At 44.2% G+C, this 26321-nt stretch overlaps 1 protein-coding gene and 1 non-coding gene across 4 annotated transcripts in view; both read right to left on the reverse strand.

Moving 5' to 3' along the window:
- The window catches only part of GAB3 (GRB2 associated binding protein 3), an 80693-nt gene that overhangs the window by 14451 nt on the left and 39921 nt on the right, over nt 1-26321 (reverse strand). For 2 of the 3 annotated variants that reach the window (XM_058714483.1, XM_058714485.1), the window contains exons 3-8: nt 23607-23823; nt 22470-22948; nt 8794-8849; nt 8115-8343; nt 5886-5967; nt 4630-4732 (exon numbers count right to left, since the gene is read on the reverse strand). In XM_058714483.1, coding sequence (XP_058570466.1) covers nt 4630-4732; nt 5886-5967; nt 8115-8343; nt 8794-8849; nt 22470-22948; nt 23607-23823 — 1166 coding nt within the window. The remainder of the gene's footprint in view (nt 1-4629; nt 4733-5885; nt 5968-8114; nt 8344-8793; nt 8850-22469; nt 22949-23606; nt 23824-26321) is intronic. The other variant, XM_058714484.1, reaches the window with a different exon arrangement.
- LOC131503300 (U6 spliceosomal RNA) lies at nt 15103-15208 on the reverse strand. The gene has a single exon (XR_009257398.1). It is a non-coding gene; the product is annotated as a U6 spliceosomal RNA (small nuclear RNA).

Genomic DNA, 26321 nt, shown 5'->3' on the forward strand with positions numbered 1-26321 from the left:
ACAAATCAGCCCTAAGTACAAAAAGATTGAGATCATACCGTGCATATTTTCAGACCACAACGCTATGAAACTCGAAACCAACCACAAGAAAAAATTTGGAAAGGTAACAAATACTTGGAGACTGAAGAACATCCTACTAAAGAATTAATGAGCGGGGCGCCTGGGTGGCGCAGTCGGTTAAGCGTCCAACTTCAGCCAGGTCACGATCTCGCAGTCCGTGAGTTCGAGCCCCGCGTCAGGCTCTGGGCTGATGGCTCGGAGCCTGGAGCCTGTTTCCGATTCTGTGTCTCCCTCTCTCTCTGCCCCTCCCCCGTTCATGCTCTGTCTCTCTCTGTCCCAAAAATAAATAAAAAAAAAAAAACAAAAACAAAAAACATTGAAAGAATTAATGAGCTAACCAAGAAGTTAAAGAGGTAATTAAAAAGTATATGGAAGTCAATGAAAATGATAACACCACAACCCAAAACCTCTGGGACGCAGCAAAGGCAGTCATAAGAGGGAAGTATACAGCAATCCAGGCCTTCCTAAAGAAGGAAGAAAGATCTCAGATACACAACCTAACCTTACACCTTAAGGAGCTGGAAAAGGAACAGCAAATAAAACCCAAAACCAGAAGAAGACAGGAAATAATAAAGATTGGAGCAGAAATTAATGCTATCAAAACCAAAAAAAACAGAACAGATCAATGAAACCAGAAGCTGGTTCTTTGAAAGAATTAACAAAATTAGCCAGTTTGATCAAAACCACTGGCCAGTTTGATCAAAAAGAAAAAGGAAAGGACCCAAATAAAATCAAGAATGAAAGAGATCACAACCAACACAGCAGAAATAAAAACAATAATAAGAGAATATTATGTGCAATTATATGCCAATAAAATGGGCAATCTGAAAGAAATGGACAAATTCCTAGAAACATGTACACTACCAAAACTGATGTCCATCAGCAGATGAATGGATAAACACACTGTGGTCTCTCTATACAATGGAGTATTCGCCCTAAAAAAGGAATGAGGGGCACCTGGGTGGTTCAGTCGGTTAAGTGTCTGACTCTTGATTTCTTGATTTCAACTTAAGTCACAATCTCATGGTTCGTGAGTTCGAGCCCCATGTCAGGCTCTGCACTGACAGCACAGAGCCTGCTTGGGATTCTCTATCCATCTCTCTCTCTGCCCCTCCTCTGCTTGCTCGTTCTCCCTCAAACTAAATAAACAAACTTAAAACAATTTTTAGGGGCGCCTGGGTGGCTCAGTCGGTTAAGCGCCCGACTTCGGCTCAGGTCATGATCTCACGGTGCATGGGTTCGAGCCCCACGTCAGGCTCTGTGCTGACAGCTCAGAGCCTGGATCCTGCTTTGAATTCTGTGTCTCCCTCTCTCTTTGCCCTTCCCTACTCATGCTCAGTCTCTGTGTCTCTCAAAAATAAACATTGAAAAAAATGTTTTTTAAAACAATTTTTAAAAACGGAATGAAATGCTGATACATGCTACAATAGGGATGAAACCTGAAGACACAGATAAATGAAAGAAGGCAGACACAAAAGAACAACCATCATATGATTGCACTTCTATGAGGCACCTAGAAGAGGCAAATCCACAAAGACAGAAAGTAGAACAGAGGTTACCAGGGGCTTTGTAGACACGGATTAGGGAGTTAATGTTTAATGGGTACAGAGATTCTGTGTGGGATGATGCAAAAGTTCTGGAAACAGATCGTGGTGATGGTTGCACAACATTGTGAACATAGCTTAACGCTGCTGAATTCTACATCTAAAAGTGGTTAAAATGGTAAATTTTATGTGAATGTATATTTTACCATAGTAAAAAAAAAATCAAAAAACAAAATTTGTAAAAGAATTTTTGTGTAGCGTCTGGCCGGCTCAGTGGGTAGAGCATGCAACGCTTGATCTTGGGGTCGTGAATTCAAGCCCATGTTGGGCATGGAGGTTACTTTAAAAAAAAGAATGTTTACAACAATTCTATTCATAAATGTCAAAAACCTTGAAACTATCCAAATGTCCTTCAGTGGGTAAGTGGACAAAGTGGGGCACATCCATATGCTTGAGTACTACACAGCAATAAAACAGAAAGAACTCCTGACACACGTTATGATTTGGGTGAATCTCAAAGACATTATGCTGAGTGAAGGAAACCGGTCTCAAAAGATGGTGTACTATATGATTCAGCTTCTGTGGCATTCTTCGAGAGACAAAACTAGAGTGATGAAGAACACATCAGTCGTTGCCAGAGATTAGGGTTGTGGGAGGGTGTGACTACAGAAGTAGCATGACGGAGTATCTTGAACTTGTCCTGTGTCCTGATTGTGGCAGTGGTTACATATATGTTGAATATATATGTTAATATCCATATATATAAAAATTATAGAACATGTGTTAAAATTCATATTTTATGACTTTATATATAACATATATTTGTTACCTGTTCATATTTGATTAATTTATATATGACATATAACATATATTAAAATTCATAAAACTGAACACTGAGAGAAAGTCAATGCCACTGTAAGATAATCTAAAACTAAAAGTCTTATAAGTCCATAATGAAACATTTAATGTGAGATTTAGGAGTCTATAATTCTACTATAAAAAGCCTTACAGGGGGGTCTGGGTGGCTCAATTGGTTAAGCATGCGACTCTTGATCTCAGCTCAGCTCCTGATCTCACGGTTCATGGGTTCAAGCCCCACACTGGCCTCTGCGCTGATGGCGCAGAGCCTGCTTGGGATTCTCTCTCTCCCTTGCTCTCTGCCCCTCCCTTGCTTGTGCTCTCTCTCTCAAAAAAAGAAAAAAAAAGCCTTACAAAACTATTGAAATTAAAGAATTTGAAAAACCTGTAAGAAAGAGATCACCTAAGTTGACATTAGGTTAATCCTTCTAAGTTTTCTATAATTTCACAAATATTTAAAGAGACTAACAAAGGATGCACAATGTTAATAAAACAAACTTTGTATTTCAGCCCCTGATGTAAATTTTTACATTCAGATCAGAACTTGTTCTCAAAGAGAAAAAAATTAACACATACGATTATGTGCAAAATCAAAATCAAACCCTAGGAGTCCTGTAGAACTGTTATGTGGAAGAAGTGAAATAATGCAAATCAAAGTCATCTGAAATTATGGTCTTACCACAGTTGAAGAAGCACGATGGAATGGAGTGGGAAGGGTCTTAAACATACTGATGTGGTGCCTCCCCACAGCCACCTCCCTCGGCAGCTGTTCTGGGCTCTTCATTACAGTGTCATACTGCCTAGTAATGCCCAGATAGTCACTAAGTAACGATCATACACTTAGGCAAGCAAGGGTCGTAAATGAAACACTGTTCTTTGTCATAACCTCAAAGATCAGGGACGAACTGGTGTCTGGAATGGCTCTGCGCTTGCTTCTATGAGGTTATAGATTCACTTCCCTTTTCTGTTCTCTGGAGACAGAGCACAGCTGGTCAGTATCCTTTAGAAGAGTGTTTTCTTCTACAAGTTTCCCAAGGGCCATTACTAAGTGTGAAAAACATTGGGAAGACCACAGCAGATTTGTATGAGTCACTTTCCATCTGCATATGGTTAAGTGAACTTAACAGCACAAGTTTTATCAAATAGAAAGGCAAAATGAAGCATTTAATTACTTCTTCCCTGGAGATTATGGTTCTTAGATTTTTACTTCCTATTAACCTCATGCATAGGAGGGCCAGAACTGTCTTCTCAAAAGTACATATAGTCACGGTGCCCCGAACATTGTTTTTCTAAGATCTCTTTTCACTATTTCACAGGCCTCACGGAGACCCTCTCTGGCTCACGTGCCTCCTAATAGAAGTAACAACAGAGGGCAAGAGGGAGAGATGAGTGAATGAATGAATGAAAGGATAGAGATGGCAGGTCTCTGTCTACTCAGGTCTACACAAAGACCCTATAATCTGAGTCTCCAGAGACTGAGACACATTCACAGTCCAGGACACTGTACTTCCTCCCAATGGGACTCTGATTCATCTTTCAGAGATATTCAGAGGCAATCGGGGCCAGGCCACCAGGGGTCTGCTAGAAAGGAATACAGAGGTGAGTTTCCACAGCTTAGACTCTGAACATCCAGAGAGCTACAAAGTCATTAGATCAGGGGCGCCTGGGGGGCTCAGTCAGTCGAGTGTCCGACTTCAGCTCGTGTCATGATCTCACGGTTTGTGGGTTCGAGCCCCGCGTCGGGCTCTGTGCTGACGGCTCAGAGCCTGGAGCCTGCTTCGGATTCTGTGTCTCCCTCTCTCTCTGCCCCTCCCTGGCTTGAGCTCTGTCTCTCTCTCAAAAATAAATAAACATTAAAACATTTTTTAACAAAGTCATTGACATCAAGTTGGATATCACAGTCTTGCTGACATTTCCATCTTCCCATTACACATGCCCCAACCCTGGATACCCTTGAAGTACCGTGGCCTCGAAATGGTATGAGGAGATGACTATTGCAGGGAAGAAAACCAGCCCCAACTGATTTGTTGCCAGTAACCTGGGATTACATTCAAGTGATTGGTTTAAGATTGCATGGGGCTTTCTGAAGTACGTGCTTCCTTTATAATGAACTCGTAAGAATACAGATTGGGGTGAAACATATGAGGAGTGTGAAACAGAGGATTACCATGTGGATGTAGCTTTCTTCCTCTTCTCTGGAAACAGAATTGGCAAAAAATCTTGCAGAATTAATACCATTTCTTTCTGGAGAGAGAAATCTGGTTCGATTGCTAAGAACAAAAATATAGATGAGGTCAAAGCAATGTCTTACAGCTGCTCTGAAAGCCAGCCAGGAACTGACGAGGTCCCCGCCCCCCTTCCAGATACAATTTCCTTCTGGCCACAGCAGTCCCTGAAGCAGAAGAGACTGCCCAGGTTCTGTCCCATGCTGAGGCAAATGGCTCCCAACTCTCAAGGGGCACAGGTCACGAGCTTTCTAGAAACAGACCAAGGCATCATATCACTTAGGGGAAAAAAAAAAAAACACAAACAAAACTAACATGCTCCTTTGTGATTCTCTTGCTTCCCTTCAGAGTAGCCAGCAAAAGTAATAACCTGTGGGCATCCCTCTGATGGAATCAGAACAAGACTGCAAATTAATTTTCACCCTCCTCCCGAGTCAAAAACACAGGCTGTGTCTCTGTGCAGCATGAATGGAAAGAGAGCTCACTGCAGAGTTCTGCCTTGCTAAGTGTTTGTATCCTGTGGCATTCTGAGTGAACCGGGAAACTCTCGGGCCAGGCTCCAGACTCTGAAAATACAACCTCTAACAGGTGAGATGAGAGAGTGCAGATACATTTTGGGCTTTGTCTGCCAGGTCCATGAACCATCTCTTTCTCTGAGAACTCCCTTCTCCTATTCTGTTCACGAAGTTGGGCTTCTGGAAGCCACATCGGTTCCGCTGGCTCCTCCCCCTGGGCCACAGGTGATTCCACTCAGGCTGGGGCGGTATAATTCCCTCTCCCCGGAAATGTGAGTTGGGGTCGGAAAAGAGCCGGTCTCTGTTGGTACTGGACTCGTAGCATGTAAGTAAGCTCACAAGGCCTGGTACAGCTCTCCTTGGCCATAAGGCATGTGCCACACTGACAAGAGCTCTCCAGAGAGAGACAGAAGAGCAAATGCGGAGAGAGAAGCAAACGCATGAGAGGGAGAGTTCCCTGGGTTCCCAACAGCTAGTTCCTGACTCCAGCATCCTGGGACATTCAGTTATATTCCTTCCTTTGTGATCTACACAATACTTCTGGCTCATGGTAACAACAAACCCCATCCCCCTTTGACTTAAACTAGACCAGGTGGGCCTCAACTACATTTCATCAAAGATGCATCACAAAAATTGGGAGCGCCTGTGCTGGCTGAGGTCCATTTGAGCAATCAAAGATGTACCAAGGCACAGTGCGGGTCCTGGTTAGAGACGTGTGTTCCCGGATGGTGGACAGGTGGCTCAGGTCCAGCGGGGGTGGCCGTGCTGTGAGAGAAGACACAATATCCAGTATGGTAAGTGCTCAGGAGTGAAAGGATGGAATCCAGAGACTAAAATGAAGACATCCCACTTAGCACATCAAATCCAGATTTACTAACGAGCAGTACTGACAATGAGGGGGAGTTTTGCGGACCTACCCTTCTCCTTCCTCACTGCTCACATTACAGCTAGAGGTAGCAATGGGGCAATACATTTAGTCAGTGTGCATTTGAGACCTCACTGCACATCAGGCATGGTTCTAGGTGTTGGAGGCACAGTGTGAGCAAAGCAGATGAAAGTCTCTGACCTTATGGGATCCAAACATCTACCTTACACTTGGTGTGTCCAAAATGGAAATTTTACCTTTCTTATTACAGGCAGAGATGATCACCCAGGTTCTATCCCCACCTCCCATCCATTGTCTACTTGATAGTCTTTCTACCTAGAACATTCCTCCCCATCTCTCTGCCTGGTTAGTCACCTTCAGATCTCAGGTCAATGTCCCCTGCTTAAAAAGGCCTTCTTTGGCCTCCAGACATCATGGGCATGCATGTATCCCTCTACCATGGCCTTGACCAGGTTGCTTTGTTTCCTCCACTAGACTGCATGGGTGGAAACTGTTTAAGCCCCCTCCGTATCATCAGAACCCAGGACAGTGACTCCTACTCCTCACTTTCCCAGGAGCCTCTGACCTGGGCAAGCTGCTGAGCTGGAAAGGACATATGAGTCACGGTCACATAGTCTCTGGTGTGAAGATCTCTCCTGCTGGCCATAACTCCCTGGCATCAGCCTCACCGACCAGCCACCTCCTGGCTTCTCCACCTGCCCTCTCCCCATTGGGCCCCAGGGTCTATCCCTGCAGCCACACCTGTCAGAGCCTGAACCCTTGGCCCAGGGGTCCACCTGGACACCCACCCACTGGCTCCAGAACCCTAAGTCCAGACGACATGTTCATGCCTGATCGCCAGGTCCTATGAGCCATGCTGTCCAATATGGTAGCCACCAGTCACATGTGGCTATTTAAATTTATATTAATATTAAATAAAATTTAAAATTCAGCATGGGGAATATAGTCAATAAAAATTCAGTTCTTCGCTTGCACTGGCCACTTTTCAAGGGTTCAATAGCTACATTTCTGTCACATAAAATTTCTGTTGGATAGCATTGCTATAGAAAATTAATTAAACGAAACAACATCTACCTCAGAGTTACAGGTCCTTGTGAAACCATTTCTGAGCAGAATGAAGGATTATTTCCTCTGAACCTCATAAGACAGGATTTGCTCTCCTGTGTGGTACTGACTTCATAATCCTCCTTCTTCCAGCTGCTTTTCACCTGTGCTCCTCCCACCCACTGAGGAACCTGCTTCCTCATCTTCACACCCACCCCCCCCCCCGCCCCCTGCCCAGTGAAGGGGTGAGGCTGGAAGGACCAGGCATGGGAGGGGGACTTAATGACCAGGTTGGGGCGTGGCTACCTGAAGTGGTAGTATTTCCAAAGAGCAAACAGAGGTGGGAACAGACCAGATTCTGGGAGCTCCTGGGAGTCACCAGACCTACTAGGCAGGTGGCAGTGGGGGAGAAAAAAGTAAGCACATTACTTTGACCTGCTTTTCCTTCCCTCTTCCTCTTTCTCCCTCTCTGTCCGTGCTGTTTGCAGCCCAGAGGAGCTGCCTGGGAGTAACACAGAAGCTTCAAGGAGCTCTGTGCCCATAGGATCCAGACTCCTTGCTCCTGGACACCTCTGTGGATGGGCACGCACAGGGTAGTGGGTGATCAGCTGCATACGACCAGGTCTGACATTCACCAAATTCGGATGAAAAGTCATTCTTGACTACTTTCCTCGGTCTGGGGTGGCAAAGGCCTTTGTTAGGGAAGCAGACAAAGATGGACCCTCTGGAATGAACTTGGCATTGTAGGCTGCATTTGCAGGGCCACAGTGCCCTAAGTCCCGTGACTCCTTTCCTCAGTCTGGGGCAGCAAGGTCTGCCAGCCCTTCCTGTTCAATCCCAGCCATCGCTCCTCACCCCTACACCTCCCAGGCCTCTGGGACGGCTCCTCCAGTGCTTTCTTCCCAGAGACGGTCAAGAAGGAAACTTCTGCACACGGCCTCTAGGACCTTTCTCCCCTCCCCTGCACAGCAGGTCCGCTCACGTGGCTTACGTTTCCTCTGAGGCTTGAGATCTCTATTCACTGGGGGAGGCTCCATGTCTGCAGGTAGCTCAGGCAGTGGGCTTGAGATGCTCCCGGGGCTCATGGGGATGTAGTCATCATGGCCGCAGTGGGTTCTAAGAGCAGAGGTGGCCACCTGTGGGCCCATGGGCACGTAGCCATCTTCGGCACTGGCTGAAGCTGTGGGGTACACCGGGGAGAACCCGCATGGCTGCAAGAGAACAGGTGCAGGTCGGGAAGCACGGCCAAGGCCGTGCACAGGGGTTGTAAGTATCCGAGAATAACTTTGAACTTCCTTAAGAAAGTCAGGTAAGCCTCTAACTTGGGCTCTGCCCCTGCTCCTATTGTATGAGGCAGGTGAGGACACTCCTGGATTTGCTGCTAGAAGATAGAGGGTTATGCATTTCCGCAAACACTCTCAGTGTAGTGTGACGCCTTAAGTCCCACACCCCGAGGCAGACAAGTGTCTGAGTATTAGAACTGGAAGGGTCCTTATAGGACACGAAGTGCAATCGTTCTCAGACAAGTTGAAGCCTTAGGGAAGACTGAAAGGGTCCTCAGAGATTCAGTGCTGAGTCTCAAAAGACTTCAAGGGAGCATATATTGGTCAAGCAACTTGTGGTAAAATCGAGGCTTAAAGGAATTCTAGTGCCAAACTTACCAAATTTAAACTAAGCCGCTTGTCTCGGTGTTTTAAGGATTGGCCTTCTACATCAGCTGTAAGAAACAAGCCAGGGTGGTGAGAAATGCAAGGCAGTATCAATTGAAACTAGGGTCCGAGTCCCTGTGCACCTCGGGGCCCTTTGCTCCGCTCCAGAGGGAAGAGGCGTGTGACACGGTTTCTACGCGCAAGGCTCACTATTCAAGGTAGTTGGGCCATCAGAACACAGTCCCCAACAGGTGGAAATCAGAGCAGATTTCCAAGTTTCTGTATGATGGCTTGAGTGCCATCTGTGAATTAGGAACAGATATAGCGGAGAGTTAACAAACGCTTGCCGCATAGACCACATGAATCTTCGGCAAGGACAGATGGTGGACACAGAGCTAGGGGTTTGAAGAGAGAAGGTGTAAAAGATCCCTTGTGATGAGCGGGTGGGTGGGAGGAACGGGCGAGCGAGGGCACCGCGGAGCAGCACCAAGGGCACGCCGGAGACCTGTGATCCCGAACTGGTGACCAGGATTTCCTGTAGTGGTGGTCAGCCACCTGGGTACGGGCTTGGAGAAAGAGGAAAGTTTGGATTAATCCAGGATTAGAAACTTGTCAGATGGACGTGACAGTGTGACATAAAAATTTAGAAGAATTGTCGGATGGAAAGAAGACATGTCCAGAGGGCAGGGCAACAAGATAAATGGGCCTCGACTCAAATGAGATATGATTTGGGGAATTAGCAGCTCAGAGATGGCAGTCACATCCAGAAGACTGCATGGGTTTATCTAAGTTGTAAGTGTTGAGAGAAGCTTAATTATAAAACTATAAACAATGCCCAGTATTCAAAGAGCAGGAAGATGAGTGACCACAGAGTAATGGGAGAAGTCCAATAAGTGCTCTCAGCCAGTGGGGGCCAGGGAAGTGCTGTCTGTTCCAGAGCATGGAGGCATGAAGTCCGGTTGCCTCAGGAAAATAAACTGAAGAGTCCCCGTCATCTTCAAGTGAAAAATAATTCCCAGCTCAGGAAGGTGGAAGGGAGATTAGTGGAATTAAGGTTATGCATCCTATGCAGATCTTTCTCGACTTCCTTTATTGCTTATGTCCTGATAAAGCCACCCTAAATTGAAAATATCCTAAATCAAAAAGTGTTTACTACACCTAACCTACTGAACATTACAGCTTAGCCTAGCCTGTCTTTGACATGCTCAGAACACGAACAGTCGCCTACAGCTGGGCAAAGTCGGCCAACACAGAAGCCTATTTGCTAATAAAGGGTTGGTTATTCTGTGTAATTTATTGAATACTGTACCGAAAGTGAAAAACTCCACAGCTGTAAGTGTATTGGTTGTTTAGCCTCTTGACTGCTGCTGCCCAGCTGCACAAGAGGATCGTACCACATACCAGCAGCCTGACAAAGACCCAGACTCAAAATTCTAAGTACAGTTTCTACTGACTGCACATTGCTTTTGCACCATCATAAAGCTGAAAAATCCTAAATTGAACCATCATAAGTCAGGGACCATCTGTATACACATATATGTCTACACACACATACGCGCACAGACACACACACTTCTTTATATATTCCTTTTTAACACAAATGGTAGCATATCATACTCACTGTTCTGCAACTTGTTTTTTTTCACTTAATACCTTGGAGATCAGGGCAGAGAAACACTATACAGAGTTTCTTCATTCTTTTCATCACTGGCATTGTGTTTCATTCTACAGATGGACCATAATTTGAGTATTCCTCTAATATTAGATATCAGTTTTATTTCCAACACTTTATTTATTTTTATTTTTTTAAGTTTTTGATTTGTTTAGAGAGACAGAGTGTGTGTGCATGCGCTAGTGAGGGAGAAGGGCAGGGGGAGAGAGAGACAGAATCTTAAGCAGGCTCCGCTCAGCATGGAGCCTGACATGGGGCCCGATCCCACGACCCTGGAATCACGACCTGAGCCAAAATCAAGAGTCCGATGTTCAACCAACTACACCACCCAGGCACCCCCTAACACTTCGCTTTAAAACAAAGGACAGAAATGGATGACAAAAATAGAAATAGAAATTGCATGCTTGTACTTGGGAAAGAAAGTGAAGGAAAAGATAAAACCAACCTCAGAAATGAAGTCTAAGTTACAAGATTCCCAGGGAAGAAGAGATTCAACTGAAAATTTATTACGTGCCATTAAAGAAATGCCAGAAAACAACTGACAGACTAAAAAGGAAAGAAAGAGAATCACAGAAAAAAATGGCTGAACTAGAAGACAGGCCAAGAAGATGCAGTGTACACATTTATTATTAGATTCCTTGAAGAAGGAAAACAAAACAGCGGTATAGTGCCAAAATTAAAAATTATAATCCAAGAACAAGTCCACAAATACAGTAACACCTGATGCTACATGCTGAAAGGGCCCGCCAAGTACCTGGTCAATTCTACCCAAAATGGTAAATTCTATTACAACAGCTATATTGATAAAATGACAGAATGAAAACAAATCAAATACCCAGTTCAAACCTAGAAAAAGTACAACAGAGAAAACCAAAATAATTTACAAAATAGGGATAAAAGCAGAAAGTAATAGAGTGCAGAAAGAGAGTAGACAATTTTAAAGAATCAAAATCTTTGGGATGCCCGGCCAGCTCGGTCGGTGGAGTGGTGAATCTTGATCTCAGGGTTGTGAGTTCAACCCCATGCTGGGTGCAGAGAGTACTTAAAATATTTTTTAAAAATTCAAAATCTTTGTTTTCTGGGGAAAAAAGTTACCAAAAGGCAACCGACTAGCCAATGTAATCAATAAAGGAGCAGTGCCTAAGTATACAGAATAAGAACTAAAAAGGAGGAAATTATCGTTGAAGCAGAGGAAATTAAAAGAAACACAAGAGACAATTCTGCACCAATTTCTACACATTTTAAAATCTAACTGAACTGGATAATTTCCTAGAAAAATAAAATATACCATAAGTGACCCAAATAGAAATAGAAATATTACACATATAAGTCACCATAGAATAAAAGAGAAAATGACCATGGAGCTACCTCCCAAAAGCACCAGGACTCCATGATTTCCACAGAGAATTTTACCAAACTTTCAAAGACCAATGCTACACAAATTGTTCTGAAGGATGCAAAAATAAAAACATATTTCTAATTCTTTTTAGGGGGCAAGTATAACTTTGGTAGCTCGACCTGATAAAGATGAAGCAAATCAGAAAATTACAGGTCAATATCACTTGTGATTATCAATGCAAAAATCCTAAAGTATTAACAATCAGAGGAAGGTAGGACTATTAAATTGTTTGAGGGAAGAGCTCAGCAAAGCCATTCCCCAAAAAGCAATGATAAAACTGTACAAACTTATTTTTTAAAAAAACCCACAACAACTATTTTGAGACTCTTCAAAGTCATCAAAACCACACAACAACTGGAAAGCACTTATTCAAGAAAAACTCCTGGACATCACATAAGAACAGCACGAGTCTGTGGCATTTTAGCTTGAGGTGTTCCCAAGCCCCTCACTGGCCCAATCAGCAGGTGTTCTACTAGGGCAGGGCGGGCCATGAAGACTACCGGCTTTGCTGCCAAAGGGGACTAACTTGATTTGGATCGAGCATATAAAAAGCCTGTCCCTCTAGGGCACAGGGATCGCAGTGCCAGGCACGGTAAGCAGCGGACAAAGAAGAAGAGCAGCCAGAAATACTGCACGTTGATCTCAGGAACGAGTCCACCAAAGTGCCTCGAAATTCAAGTATGCTAAATACAAACACATCAAGACCAAGACACGTCCCAAACTGCTGAAAATCAAAGGCAAGGGGGACACCTTGAACACAGTGAGAGAAAACCAGCTCTTTATGTACAAGAGAATCACAATGAGATTAACAGCCAACTACTACTCATGGCAAACGGAAGGCCAGAAGGTAGTAGAATTACATATTCAAAATGCTGAAAGAAACAAATCTGTCCAACGAGAATTCTACATGCAGCACAGCTGTACTGCAAAAGTGGAGGCAAAATAGAAACATTCCCGGAGAAACAAAGACTCACGGAACAGCCTTATGCGGGCCGAGAGGACGTGACAGCACGTGGTAGCACCAACTCTACAAAGAACTGAGGGTGCGGGTAAAGAGAATCATGTAGGTAAATATAAAAGACGACAGAAGTACAGAATTTTCTCTTTTCTTCTTTTAACTGGGTTAACAGACAGTGGCATGAAACAATAATCATAAAACTTATTTTGGGGCCTATAAAGTAGAAAGATCTAACATACTCGATGATAGTAGCCCAGGAGTAGAGAACGGCACTATACTAGAGTCAGGTAATGACAACAGGTTGGAACTCAAAACCACGGGAAGAAATAAAGAGCACGAGAAACAACAAACACATGAGTTTATATAAGAGATTCTGTAAATAAACTTTTTCTGTGTGTATGGGTACGTGCATATATATATTTTCCCAAACCATCTGAAGGGAAGTTGCGGTAATCAGGAACCTTCACTTCAAAATATTTCAGTGTGTATCTCCTAAGAAAAATAACATTCTTGGGGCGCCTGGGTGGCTCAGTCGGTTTTTGGCTCAGGTCATGATCTCACGGTTTGTGAGATCCAGCTGCGTCGGGCTCTGTGCTGACAGCTCAGAGCCTGGAGCCTGCTTTGGAATCTGTGTCTCCATCTGTCTCTGCCCCTTCCCTGCTCGTGCTCGCTCTCTCTCTGTCTCTCAAAAGTAAATAAACATTAATCTTTTGTATAACCACAGTGCTTCAGCAAATTTGGTATTGATATAATACTATTATGTAATAAAAGCAGGGAACTATCTGATTCTTTTTGACAAAAACGAACCATTCCATTGAATGGATGTAAAATAATTTATTTAACCATGTCTCTGTTAACGCACATTAAGGTTAATTCCAATCTTTCACAAATAATTTTCACTCACCAACCATGCACATATGTCCTTTTTACACGTGTAAGCATTTCTGTAACCAAAATTGCCCTTCACAGGAGGGCACCATCTACCAAAACAACAGGTACTATATAGTCCCTATTCAAACACTGCTGCTGTCCCAATACTGTCCTTAAGAGCAACTATTGGCAGGGTGCCTGGGTAGCTCAGTAGGTTAAGCTTTCAACTTCAGCATAGGCCATGATCTCATGGTTTGTGAGTTCGAGCCCCAGGTCGGGTTTTATGCTGACAGCTCAGAGCCTGGAGCCTGCTTGGGATTCTGTGTCCCCCTCTCTCTCTGCCCCTCCCCTGCTCACACTGTCTCTCTCTGTCTCTCAAAAATAAATGAACATTTAAAAATTTTTTTTTAAAAAGAGCAACTATTGGCTAAATTCCTAGAAGTGGAATTGCTGGGTCATAGCTATAGTGTTTGTACTAACGTAAAAAAAAAAAAAAATCACCAAGCTATACTTTTTAATTTTTAAAAAAATTTAAAGGTTTTATTTTAATCACCCGATGCTTATCACAAGTGCACTCCTTAATCCCCGTCACTTATTTCCCCCATCCCCACTCTCCTGTCCTCTGTCACCATCAGTGTGTTCTCTAGAGTTAACAGCCTGTTTCTTGGTATGCCTCTCTCCCTTTTTTCCCCTTTGCTCTTTTTTTTTTCTTTCTTAAATTCTACATATGATTTGATCATAGATGAAATTTGTCTTTCTCAGGTATTTGTCTTTCTCAGACTGACTTATTTTGCTTAGCATAATACTCTGGCTGTATGCATGTCATTGCAAATGGCAAGACTTCATTACTTTTATGGCTGAGTGATATCCAAGATACATTCGTAAGAGGAAAATCAATGGATAGAACAGAGTGTAAGAATGCTACTGTGTCCATCAAAAAATAGGTTATAGGGGCGCCTGGGTGGCGCAGTCGGTTAAGCGTCCGACTTCAGCCAGGTCACGATCTCACGGTCCGTGAGTTCGAGCCCCGCGTCAGGCTCTGGGCTGATGGCTCGGAGCCTGGAGCCTGTTTCCGATTCTGTGTCTCCCTCTCTCTCTGCCCCTCCCCCGTTCATGCTCTGTCTCTCTCTGTCCCAAAAATAAATTAAAAATGTTGAAAAAAAAAAATTAAAAAAAAAAAATAGATTATATATGCATGTTTTCTTGAATATCCAGAAAATTCTCTGAAAGGATACAGGTGATAGGAAAATAGCAAACAAGACAGTGGCACAAAGGAGATTTTTCATTGCATACCTTTTGTTTTTTGTTTTGGAGGAGGAGGAGGAAGAATTGGGGGTAGGGTTTGAAACCAGAAACACCCTCAATTAGCTAAGTCACTTGTCAGACCCTATGTCTCCACCCATAAACGTTAGAAAAGGAAAGTGAAATATGGAATACTTCATGAATGTGCATATCACCCTTGCACAGGGCTGGGCTGATCTTCTCTACATCATTCCAATTTGAGGGTATGTGCTGCCGAGGTAAGCACTGTCTGTCTTCTTATATAATAATAAAGACTGTGAAATACAAATATTCCTTTAGAAATTAAATAAATGAAATTTGAACTCAAAATATGAGTCACACAGCAGGTTAGGCACAATTGAAGAGAGACTTCAAAAAGAAATTCTGAAAGAAATTACTAGAATTCAGTACAAAGAGATGAAAAATATCCAAGAGAATTCAAGAAACACGCAAGACAGACGGGAAATCTAAAATACATACACTCGGGGCCCCAGAAGAAAAACAGGGACAACGGAGAGGCAATACTTGAAGATACAGTAACTGTAAGTCAATAAGCCACAAAAAGAATGAAAATAATCCCAGAATGAACTTATAAGATGCTAAAAGCAATAATAAACTCAAAAAATATTTAACGTAAGTGAAGCTTTAAGAAAATTATGGTACAAAAAAAAGAAAATTACGGTATAAAAATACTATCAATAATGTTTACCTGATGGGATTTAGAAAATCAAGAGGGAAGTAAAATACTATATGGTATTAGCATTTAAAGTGGGGAGAGGTAATTAGGTCGAAAGCATTCTAACGTCTTTGCATTACTTTGGGAGAAGCACACAGATACTGACGAGGTTAAGGAGGTAACGTGGAGAAAGGACTCACTAAAAGAACAGGAATGTGCGACACAACTTCCAAAGGAGTAGAGGTTAGACCTGAAGAGATGCAGCAAACCCAACTCAGAAGAAAGCAGGGGATGAGATTACAAATAAGAAATTTTGTACAAACAGGAAAACACAGAAACCACAAAATAAAACAGTAAAAACAAATCTAATTAGTGTAAATGGGTTAACCTTTCTAGTTAAAAGAGAAAGGCTATCAAAACAGATGAAAAATTTAAAAGAAGGATACAGGATTGAGCCCTGCATTGGCTCCATGCTGAGCGTGGAGCCTGCTTGGGATTCTCTCCCTCCCTCTCTCTCTGCCACTCCCTCACTCGTGCTCTAAATAAATAACACGTGCTCGTGCTCTGAAAAAAATAACAATACAAAAAAAGCTATATGCTTTTTATAAGAAACACATCTAGGGACGCCTGGGTGGCTCAGTCACTTAAGCATCTGACTCTTGATTTCGGCTCAGGTCATGATCTTGTGCGTGTGCTCTCTCTCTCTCTCTCTCTCTCTCAAATAAATTAAAAACAAAAGAAACACCTCTAAAATTTGGTCATGGAAAATATGAAAACCAAAGAATGAGAAAATGTGTACCATGCAAATACTGAGCAAAAGAATGCTGATTAATATTTTAGTATTTAGTACTTAATATAGGCATAGCTACATTAATATCACATAAGGCAGACTTTAAGACAAAAACATTACTACAGAGTCATGACAAATTGATAAAAGTTTCAGTTCACTAGAAAAAATATACAAATTCTAAGATATATGTAACTAATAACATAGCTTTAAATTATATACAGAAAACTCTGACAGAATGATAAAGGAGAAAGAGACACTCTTCAGTCATAGGGATAGATTTTAGCATACCTTGCTCGGTACCTGCTACAAGGGAACAGAATCAGTGCCAACAGAGGAGGAATAGATGACATGACCGCTAAAGAACTTGACCTGAGCATGTGTCCTTGTCAGGTATATTCAGAACATTCACAGAAACACCTATGTATTGAGCCACAGAAGAAATCTCAAATTCCTAAGGATTGACTCATGCAAAGTATGTTCTCTAATTAAAATGTAATAAGCTACAGGGGAGCCTGGGCGGCTCAGTTGGTTGAGGGTCTGACTTCAGCTCAGGTCATGATCTCTCGGTCAGTGAGTTCAAGCCCCACATGGGGCTCTGTGCTGACAGCTAAGAGCCCGGAGCCTGCTTTGGATTCTGTATCTCCCTCTCTCTGCCCCTCCCCTGCTCATGCTATGTTCTCTTTCTCAAAAACGAATAAATGTTAAAAAAAATTAAATGTAATCAACTAGAAAAACAACTAGAAAATCCTCAGGTTTGGAAATTAAGAAATGCAGTTGTACATAATGCATAGGGCAAAGAAGAAGCCACAATGAAAACTAGAAAAAATTTTGAACTGAATTAAAATGAAAATATGACCCTCAAAACTTATGGGATGTGGCTAAGACAATGTTTATAGAAACTTCGTAGCCTTAACACGTGTATTTGACAAGAAAGAAAGAAATTCAATGAGCCACCCATCCATGAAAGGAACTTAGAAAAATATGCAAATTACCTCCAAGGAAGTACAACAAGGGTCAGGAAACTTTTTCTGGAAAGAGCCAAATAGTATTTTTTTTCCCACAACCCCTTAAGAGTTAAAAAAAAAATCTTAGTTGGTGGGCTGAAACAAAACAAAACAAAACAACAACAATAACAAAAAACAGGCTGTTGGTCAGATTTGGCCCATAGGCCACAGTTTGGTGGCCCAAGAAGGAAGGAAATAATGAAGATATGAGCAAAAATTAATGCAACAGAAAACAAATACACAACTGGAAAAAAATCAACAAAGCCAAATTCTGTACTCCAGGAAGAAAACAAAGCCAAAACAAAACAGAGGCACCTGGCTGGTTCAGTGAGTGGAGCATGCAACTCTTGATCTTGGGGTCGTGAGTTCAAGCCCCGTGTTGGGTGTAGAGCCTACTTAAAACAAAACAAAATAAGAATAACTAGTATCAGTGATAAACTGCCAATAAGACTGATTAAGAAATACAGATGAAGGCCCACATTATCAATATCAGGATTGAAAAGAAGCTATTATAATAGATCCTACAGATAGCAAGAGGCTATTATAATCAATTTTATGATAATAAATCTGAAAAGGTAGGAGAAATAGACTGCTTGAAAAATACATAAAATCTGAAATAGTTTATTAAAGACTAAAGAAGGAAATTGAATCTTTAATTTAAACATCTTTCCACAAAGCAAACCCCATGTCCCAATGGTTTTTCTAGTAAATTCTACTAATCAACTAAGGTAGAATACCAACCATACACAAATTTTTCCAAAGAATAAAAAGGAGGAAAACTTCTTAGTTTGTTCTACGAAGTCTGCATAGCCTTTTTTTTTAAACCAAAACCTGACATATTTATTACAAAAAAGAAAATTATAGGACAACCTCCCTCAGATCAAAAAACATGTTCAAAACAAAATATGAGCAAACAAATCTAGTAATTTATTGAAAGGGCACCCTGTATGATGAAGTTGAGTTTATTTCAGAAATGCAGGTGGGGGGCCCCTGGGCAGCTCAGTCAGTTGAGCATCTGACTTCAGCTCAGGTCATGATCTCACAGTTTGTGGGTTCAAGCCCCGCATCGGGCTCTGCACTGACAGCTCAGAGCCTGGGGTCTGCTTCGGATTCTGTGTCTCCCTCTCTCTGCCCCTCCCCGTTCTTACTTTGTCTCACTCCGCCTCTCAAAAATAAATAAATGTAAAAAAAAAATTAATTAAAAAAAAAAAAGGAATGCGAAGTAGGTATGGCATTCAAAAATCAACGAATAAGGGGCACCTGGGGGCTCAGTTGGTTAAGCGTCCAACTCTTGATTTCGGCTCAGGACATGAGCTCATGGTTTCTGACTTTGAGCCCTGTGTTGGGCTCTGTGCTGGCAGTGCAGAGCCTGCTTGGGATTCTCTCTCTCCCTCTCTCTCTGCCTCTCCCACACTCTTGCTCTCTCAAAATAAATGAATAAACTTAAAAAAACCAATAAACTTCCTCACATCTTAAGAGAATAAAAGAGAAAAATCGTATGATCATAAAATGTTTCAACAAATTCAATATCCATTTATGATTTACAAAATATAACACTTGGGGTGCCTAGGTGCCTCAGTCGGTTAAGCATTCAACTCTTGGTTTAGGCTCAGGTAATGGTCTCATTGTTCTTGGGTTCAAGCCCTGCGTCGGGCTCTGCGCTGACAGAGCACAGCCTGCTTGGGATTCTCTCTCTCCTTCTCTCTCTGCCCCTCCCCAGTTCTTTCTCACACACAAAGTAAATAAACTTTAAAAATAAGTAATAAAAAATAACAAAAATAACAAAATAACTTAGCAAAGTAAGGTTATCAGAGAATGTCTTTAATGAACGGTATGAATGGTATCTACAGAAATCTTCAAGCCACATTATAAATGTGAAACGCTGGAAGCATTCCATCTGAGACCAGGAATAAGACAAGGATCCCTGTTGCCGCCCCTCCTATTCAACAATGTCTTGGACTCCCTAGCCGAAGCAGCGACAGAAGAAAAAGTAAATGGAAGATAGGTGTTGTAAAAGATGAAATGAAGGAGCACCTGGCTGGCTCAGTCGGTAGAGCGTGCGACGCTTGACCTCGGGGTTGTAAGTTTGAGCCCCACATTGGGTGTACAGATTACTTAAAAATAAAATCTTAAAAAAAAAAAAGATGAAATGGGGGCGCTGGGGTGGCTCAGCTGCTTAAGCGACTGACCTCAGCTCAGGTCATGTTTAGGAAAGCTAGATAACAGGGGCACCTGGGGGCTCAGTCAGTTAAGGGTCTGACTCTTGATCTTGGCTCAGGTCACGATCTCATGGTTTGAGAGATCGAGCCCCATCAGTGCAGAGCCTGCTTGGGATTCTCTCTCTCTCTCTCTCTCTCTCTCTCTCTCTCTCTCTCTCTCTGCCCCTCCCCTGCTTGTGCACACACACCTGCTCTTTGTCTCTCTCTCAAAATAAATAGATAAGTATTTTTAAAAAAGAAAAGCTAGGGGCGCCTGGGTGGCTCAGTCAGTTAAGCCTCTGACTCGATTGAGGCTCAGGTCATGATCTCGCCGTTCATGAATTCAAGCTCCACATCAGGTTCCATGCTGATAGTGCAGAGCCTGCTTGGGATTCTGTGTCTGTCTGTCTGTCTGTCTCTCTCTCTCTCTCTCAAAATAAGAAATACATGGGAACACATTAATAAGAGATACCCAAGGCTTCCCTAAAATGTATCAAATTATAGACAGAAATCAAATAAGACTTATATAAACCTATATAAATAGAAGGATATTTCCTCTTCATGAATTGAAAACCTCAACATTGTATAGGTGCCAAATCTTCACAAACTGGTCTTTAGATACAATGCAGTCCTCCTCAAATCCTCAATATATTTGTGTATGTATGCTTGGAACGCGATCAGCTGACTCTAAACTTGGCCTAGAATAGGCATGGCACTCTTTAAGAACAGGTAGGAAGACTTCAATACAGAAATGTCAATAACGAAGGGAGCGTGACACTGGTGCAGACTGGACCACAGGGCCCAATGGGAGAGAAAGCAGAACTGAGATGCAACCCCACCCCCCAACACGCAGCATTTCATTTGTGACAGAGGGGGCACTGGAAAGTGCGGGGAATTCAAGGGCCTTTCCAATCAATGGCACTGGGTCATTGGATAGACATCCACGTGAACAGTAATGAACCTTGACCCCACTCTGTTGCCACACACGACCTTGGATTCCAGGCAGGCCTCAATGGGGAAGGCAGAACAATTGATTTGACGTATTCCCTCTGCTTTATTGGATCCATTTTGTTTCTAACCATCACTGTTGTTTTGGTCTTTATTTCATGGTCAAAACCTCCATATTAATGAGTTTTAGCTTTTTGTTGGCCTTCATGTAAAAAATACAACCTAATTGTTTTATGTGTTGAAATTTTAAATTATTTCAATATTTTTGTTCTTCAAGGTGAGTTTTTTTTTTTTTTTTTTTAATGTTTTTTATTTATTTTTGGGACAGACAGAGACAGAGCATGAACGGGGGAGGGGCAGAGAGAGAGGGAGACACAGAATCGGAAACAGGCTCCAGGCTCCGAGCCATCAGCCCAGAGCCCGACGCGGGGCTCGAACTCACGGACCGCGAGATCGTGACCTGGCTGAAGTCGGACGCTTAACCGACTGCGCCACCCAGGCGCCCCAAGGTGAGTTTTTTTAAAGATTTTAAGTAATCTCTATACCCAACTTGGGGCTCTAACTCACAACCCCGAGATCAAGAGTCACACGCTCCACTGACTGAACCAGCCAGACACCCCTTCAATTTGAGACTTTTGATTCATTTTCATATCCTATCATTCTACTGGTCTGGTCACTTCACTTTCCACAATCTGCTTATGTAGTCTTCCAGCTTTCCCTTTCTGCCCACCATTCACACATTAGCTCATTAAGACCCTTTGTGTACCCCGGGGCGCCTGGGTGGCTCAGTCAGTTAAGGGTCTGACTTCGGCTCAGGTCATGGTCTCACAGTTCGTGAGTTCGAGCCCCGCATTGGGCTGTGGGCTGACAGCTCAGAGCCTGGAGCCTGCTTCACATTCTGTGTCTCCCTCTCTCTGCCCTCCCCTGCTCGCACTCTGTCTCTCTCTGTCTCTCAAAAAAATGAATAAACGTTTAAAAAAATGTAAAGAAAGACCCTTTGTGTACTCTGCATGTCCTCATATCGTTGAGGTTGTCCGAAAGGAGTAACATGTAAAGGTCACATCACTAGGGACACTAGGGGAGGTCTTTGCCAGAGTGACTTAGCTCCTCAGTCAGAATGAGAAATTTCTACAATTTTAAATGAGTTTGTATTCCTGAAATTTGCATAATTCCTTTAAGATAGGACCTCACTGGTAGCAGCGTGGGAGTGATTATTTCGATTATATTTGGTTGGAAAAGTGGCGAGAGATGAAGGGGGAGGGGGAAGCAAGGCAACTCCATCAGAAAAAACAGCTTTACAGGAAAGGGCAAAAGAGGGCTCCAGGAGGGCATGCCAATAAACCAAGCTGATAGGGCTGGGTCAGCATTACCTTGGTGCTGACAGCTTGGTACACAGCTACGTCACTAGCGTCCGGCCAGTGACACTTGGAAAGAACAGGTCAGGTGGGGGGATGAATGGGGTTGACAGGATTGTGGGAAAGTCAAAGAGCTGGGGTCTACCCTCTCGGTTCTCACTATGCGTGTGAGGGCCAAAGAACGGAATCTGGCTGAACTGAGGCAAAAGATCTCAGCTTCTGTATAGAGTGGGACCCTGAGTGACTCCAAACAAACACCAGGAGCTTCGTCTCAGGCGGGAAGCCCGTCACGTGGACAGGGACACGGCTAATGGACAAGGGCTCCCACTTCCTTCGGCAGCCACCGAGACCGAAGTGTCTGCCGGCGGCCGGGCTTGAAGGAGAACTGCCAGCATTCGGGCTGTGTGCTTCCACCAATGGCCTGGCCCTACTGGCAGGCGGGAGCGGCTTGAGCAACAGACACTTGCAGTGCCCTCGTGTGGACACAAGGAGTAAAAGGAGGCAGGCTTCACCGTGAGTTTAGCATCCAACACTTACCTTTCCAGGTTCTCATGTTATCTAAACCAGAGAGAGAGATTCTTCTCGCTGCCATAGTGCACTCTGGCTTCTTGATGCCGCCATGCCCACTCCACACGACCTGTTCTTCTTGGCGCCGTTCAGAGAGATGGCTTGGCTTAGGGGGGCGGGGCGGTGGCACGTTGGACACAATGTCTGGTTCTTTTACCACACAGGGCAAGGAACCTTGGTTTTTATCTACCTGAACGGTGGGGTTTAAGGAAGTTTCCAGCAATGCTGAAGAAAAGTGGTCCTTGGCTGGCCCATTGATATCTCTACTCCATATCAGGGCAGCCTGAGGCTTCGTGGAAGGCACCTTCTGAGATCCATTCCCATGGCGTGAGGGGTGGACCAAGTTACTGGGGGGCGCGGGCTGCAGGCAGTCAACAAAAACGTCATCAAATGAACTCTGTTCCAACGAGCGGTCTGAGTTTGACCAGCTATCACATCTGGTGGGTAGACTGAGGGAAGAAAAGCATATAAATTTGACTGAAATGAAGCAAGTCCCTGGCAGAAATCAGAAAAAGAAAGCCAGGGCGCCTGAGCGGCTCAGTGGGTTGAGCCTCTGACTCTTGATTTCGGCTCAAGTCATGATCTCGCAGGTTGTGGGTCCGAACCCCATGTCGGGCTCTGCGCTGATAGAGTGGAGCCTCGTTGGGATTCTGTCTCTCTCTTTCTCCACCCCTCCCGCTCTCTGTCGCTCTCTCTCTCAAAACAAACAAATAAACTAAAAAAAAAAAAAAAAAAGCCATCTACCAATAGATAAAACCCACGCTGGCCTCTCTCCCATGCCTCTCTCCCTCTGCAACCCTCACCAGGCCTTGGATGCAGGAAAAAACGGTTTGTTGGTTTTCGCCATCATCTCAGTGTGGGATACGTAGGAAAATGCGAGGTTGGAAACGAAAGCCGCAGTGCTGGAATGCAGGACTCATCCCTCACCGTGGCTCCCGTGTCCCTACACCTTGGCTGCAGCAGGAAGAGGCGAGGGGAGACATGCCCGCTAGAAGGCGCTGCTGTGTCCTGAGTGGTCAGGCACACGGAGGCTGTGTGCATGACAGAGCCCGCCAGAGAAGGCGGCGGACCTTCCACAAACGTGCAGAGACGCGCACACGAGCATACCTGGTGTGACGTGGTCTTCCGGTCTCACAGTCGGACAGAATCAGATAATCAGGAAGGGAGAGAGACTCGGACTCACTCCTGCTTTCCTCAGTGGCACCGGTGTTTGTGCTCAGGTTGTCACTCGGCAAGGAGGAGCTGACGGCGTGGGTCGCGGGCAGGAAGCTGGCAGGGGCTGGCTGCAGGGAGGGGGGCATGCGCGAGAAGCTGTCCACAGAATCTGCTGGAGAAATCATTTCCTGGGTTAACGTTTGAGAACGGCTTTAGCACTCACTCACGACTCCTGCGACAGCCAAATAGAAGATGCGAATCACAGCTGGTGTTTGTACTGATGGAGGAGACCATTTCCCCGAGCTATAAACAATGTCTGGGGAAGAAGGCCAATGTTCCAAGAACGAAGTGTTGAATCAATTAAGAGTAAAAAAAGCCAAGCATTCTTGGCCTCAAAATCTGCGGTAACAGAGTCCACTCACAGCTTCTTTATAGCTCGCAGCCGTAGACCTGCGTTACTATTTATGCACTCCACAAATACGTATACGTGCACGTACGTTTATGCACAATAAATATGCATGTACTTACATATGCGCACGTGCATATATGTATGTGTGTGCATATAGATATACATGTCTATGTCCACAGAGAATATCTACTATTGCACCTACTATGTGCCCAGAACTGTTCTAACTCTGCCGAGACAAAGACCCTGCCCTCACTGGAATCTACAGTCCATTAGAGGAGACAGACAAATAAAACATAAATAATACCGTCAACGATGTGTAAGGAAGAGAAAAGAAAGAAATAGAGTGTGATGGCTGGTAAAGCCAGCATTTCTCAAGAAGCGCGACATTCAGGGGCGCCTGGGTGGCGCAGTCGGTTAAGCATCCGACTTCAGCCAGGTCACGATCTCGCGGTCCGTGAGTTCGAGCCCCGCGTCAGGCTCTGGGCCAATGGCTCGGAGCCTGGAGCCTGTTTCCGATTCTGTGTCTCCCTCTCTCTCTGCCCCTCCCCCGTTCATGCTCTGTCTCTCTCTGTCCCAAAAATAAATAGAAAAACGTTGAAAAAAAAATTAAAAAAAAAAAAAGAAGCGCGACATTCAGAAGCTTCCAGTGAAAAGGCTGCTTTTACTTCCCCTTTGAACCAAGTTGGCAGACGTCCTGGATTCCTGAGTCAGAGTGGCCCAGAACTGCCTGAGTTCAAGTCCAGGCTCCACTATCTGGCTGTTGAGACTTATGGTTAAGTTACCCGCTGGCTGCAAGTTTCCTTCTTTGCAAAGTGGAGATGCTAATAGTACACACGCCACAAAATCGGTCCGGGGATAAGAGGAGTTAAAACACAAAAGCATGTAACAGAGTTCCTGGCCAGAGTACTCACGATGTGTTGACTACCTATGATTGTCGCATGTGGAACCAAACACTTTATGCGAGAAGCCACGAGAAAGCCCTTCGGGCATGGTTCTCAGATGGAGAGGACTCTGCTCTTACGACCTTCTAAAAACTAAGGCGGGGGGCTACAGGGAATGATAAAGGCCATAGGGGGTGGTTTCTGGCTTCCTCCAACTTCATACCAGAACCTTCCATCTTCTGCCCAGTGCCTGACTCGTTCCTGTTTGTCTTTGGACACTAGGACACGTGTTATCTAGCTGTTTCCGGGTAACTCCTGAATGAGGAAAGACACGGAAGAGACGTGTAATGTGGCACATGAATACGGATCTGGCTTGGGCTGAAGGTAGGGACAAGGGTGGCGAAGAGTGAGTGGCGAGCCAGGCAGGGTTGGTCAGGGAGGCTCTGCTTGTGTGCTCACTGTTGGACGCCAGCCAGGAAGGATTCACTGCAGCTTTGCAAGTAAGCTTGCCGTCACTTCATTTCCTTTGGTTTGAGTGCTCTCGAGGCTCAGTAATGCAACCGAATGGCTAGCTGCACTTACTAAGCTTCCCAGGTTCCTGAAGAGAACAGGACTTTGTCCTCAGGAAGCACACCCTTCTGTGCCATCCAAGAGAGCCGGACGGGCTCTCCACCGCCACCTAGCGGTGTGAGGCATGTTTCAGCGGCAGGTGATAAACACACAGTAATGCTGTCAGCTGTGGAATCTAGGACTGAGGTTTTGTCTACCAGACTAACGTGCTAGAAGTCAGATTCAAGGTCGCACAGGTTGAGGATCAGGGCGTGGTGCAATGATGCCAGGGGCTCAACAGCAAAGTCCGTGAAGGTGAGTGGATTGTAACCCTAGATGCGGTACAGCCAGTATATTACATAGAAAGGACACTACGTGTGCGTGGATCCGTATGAGAGCGAGAGAGTAAGTGACAGAGAGAGCGAACAGGAGAAAGAACCCAGACGTAGCCCAGAGCAATGTCAGAGCTAACTTGCCCTGAGCTGACCTTGAGACAATTGGAGACAGGACAAATTCTTCCCTGCCTATGAGTTCTGTTCTAGCATCCAGTGCCGAACAACCCACTAGACAACAGAAAAGCTAGACTTCCACGAATGTTGGAAAAACAGTGGTATTTAATATTTCTGGGAAATCAGCAGCCGCAACAGCATGGGGAAACTCACAGCCCTACGGGACATCCTCACCCACATTCTACTTTTACTGCAAAAGCTACGGAGTGGCTTCAAGGCCACCAAAGTCACTTGTCATGCTCAGTGTGTGCACACTGGGGCCTGAAACCTAGAACCAGGTGAAAGGAAGCAGCTTCTAGAACCGTACTTTGTGGGAACA

This window comes from Neofelis nebulosa, chromosome X, assembly GCF_028018385.1.
Source record: "Neofelis nebulosa isolate mNeoNeb1 chromosome X, mNeoNeb1.pri, whole genome shotgun sequence".
Classification (NCBI taxonomy): Eukaryota; Metazoa; Chordata; class Mammalia; order Carnivora; family Felidae; genus Neofelis; species Neofelis nebulosa.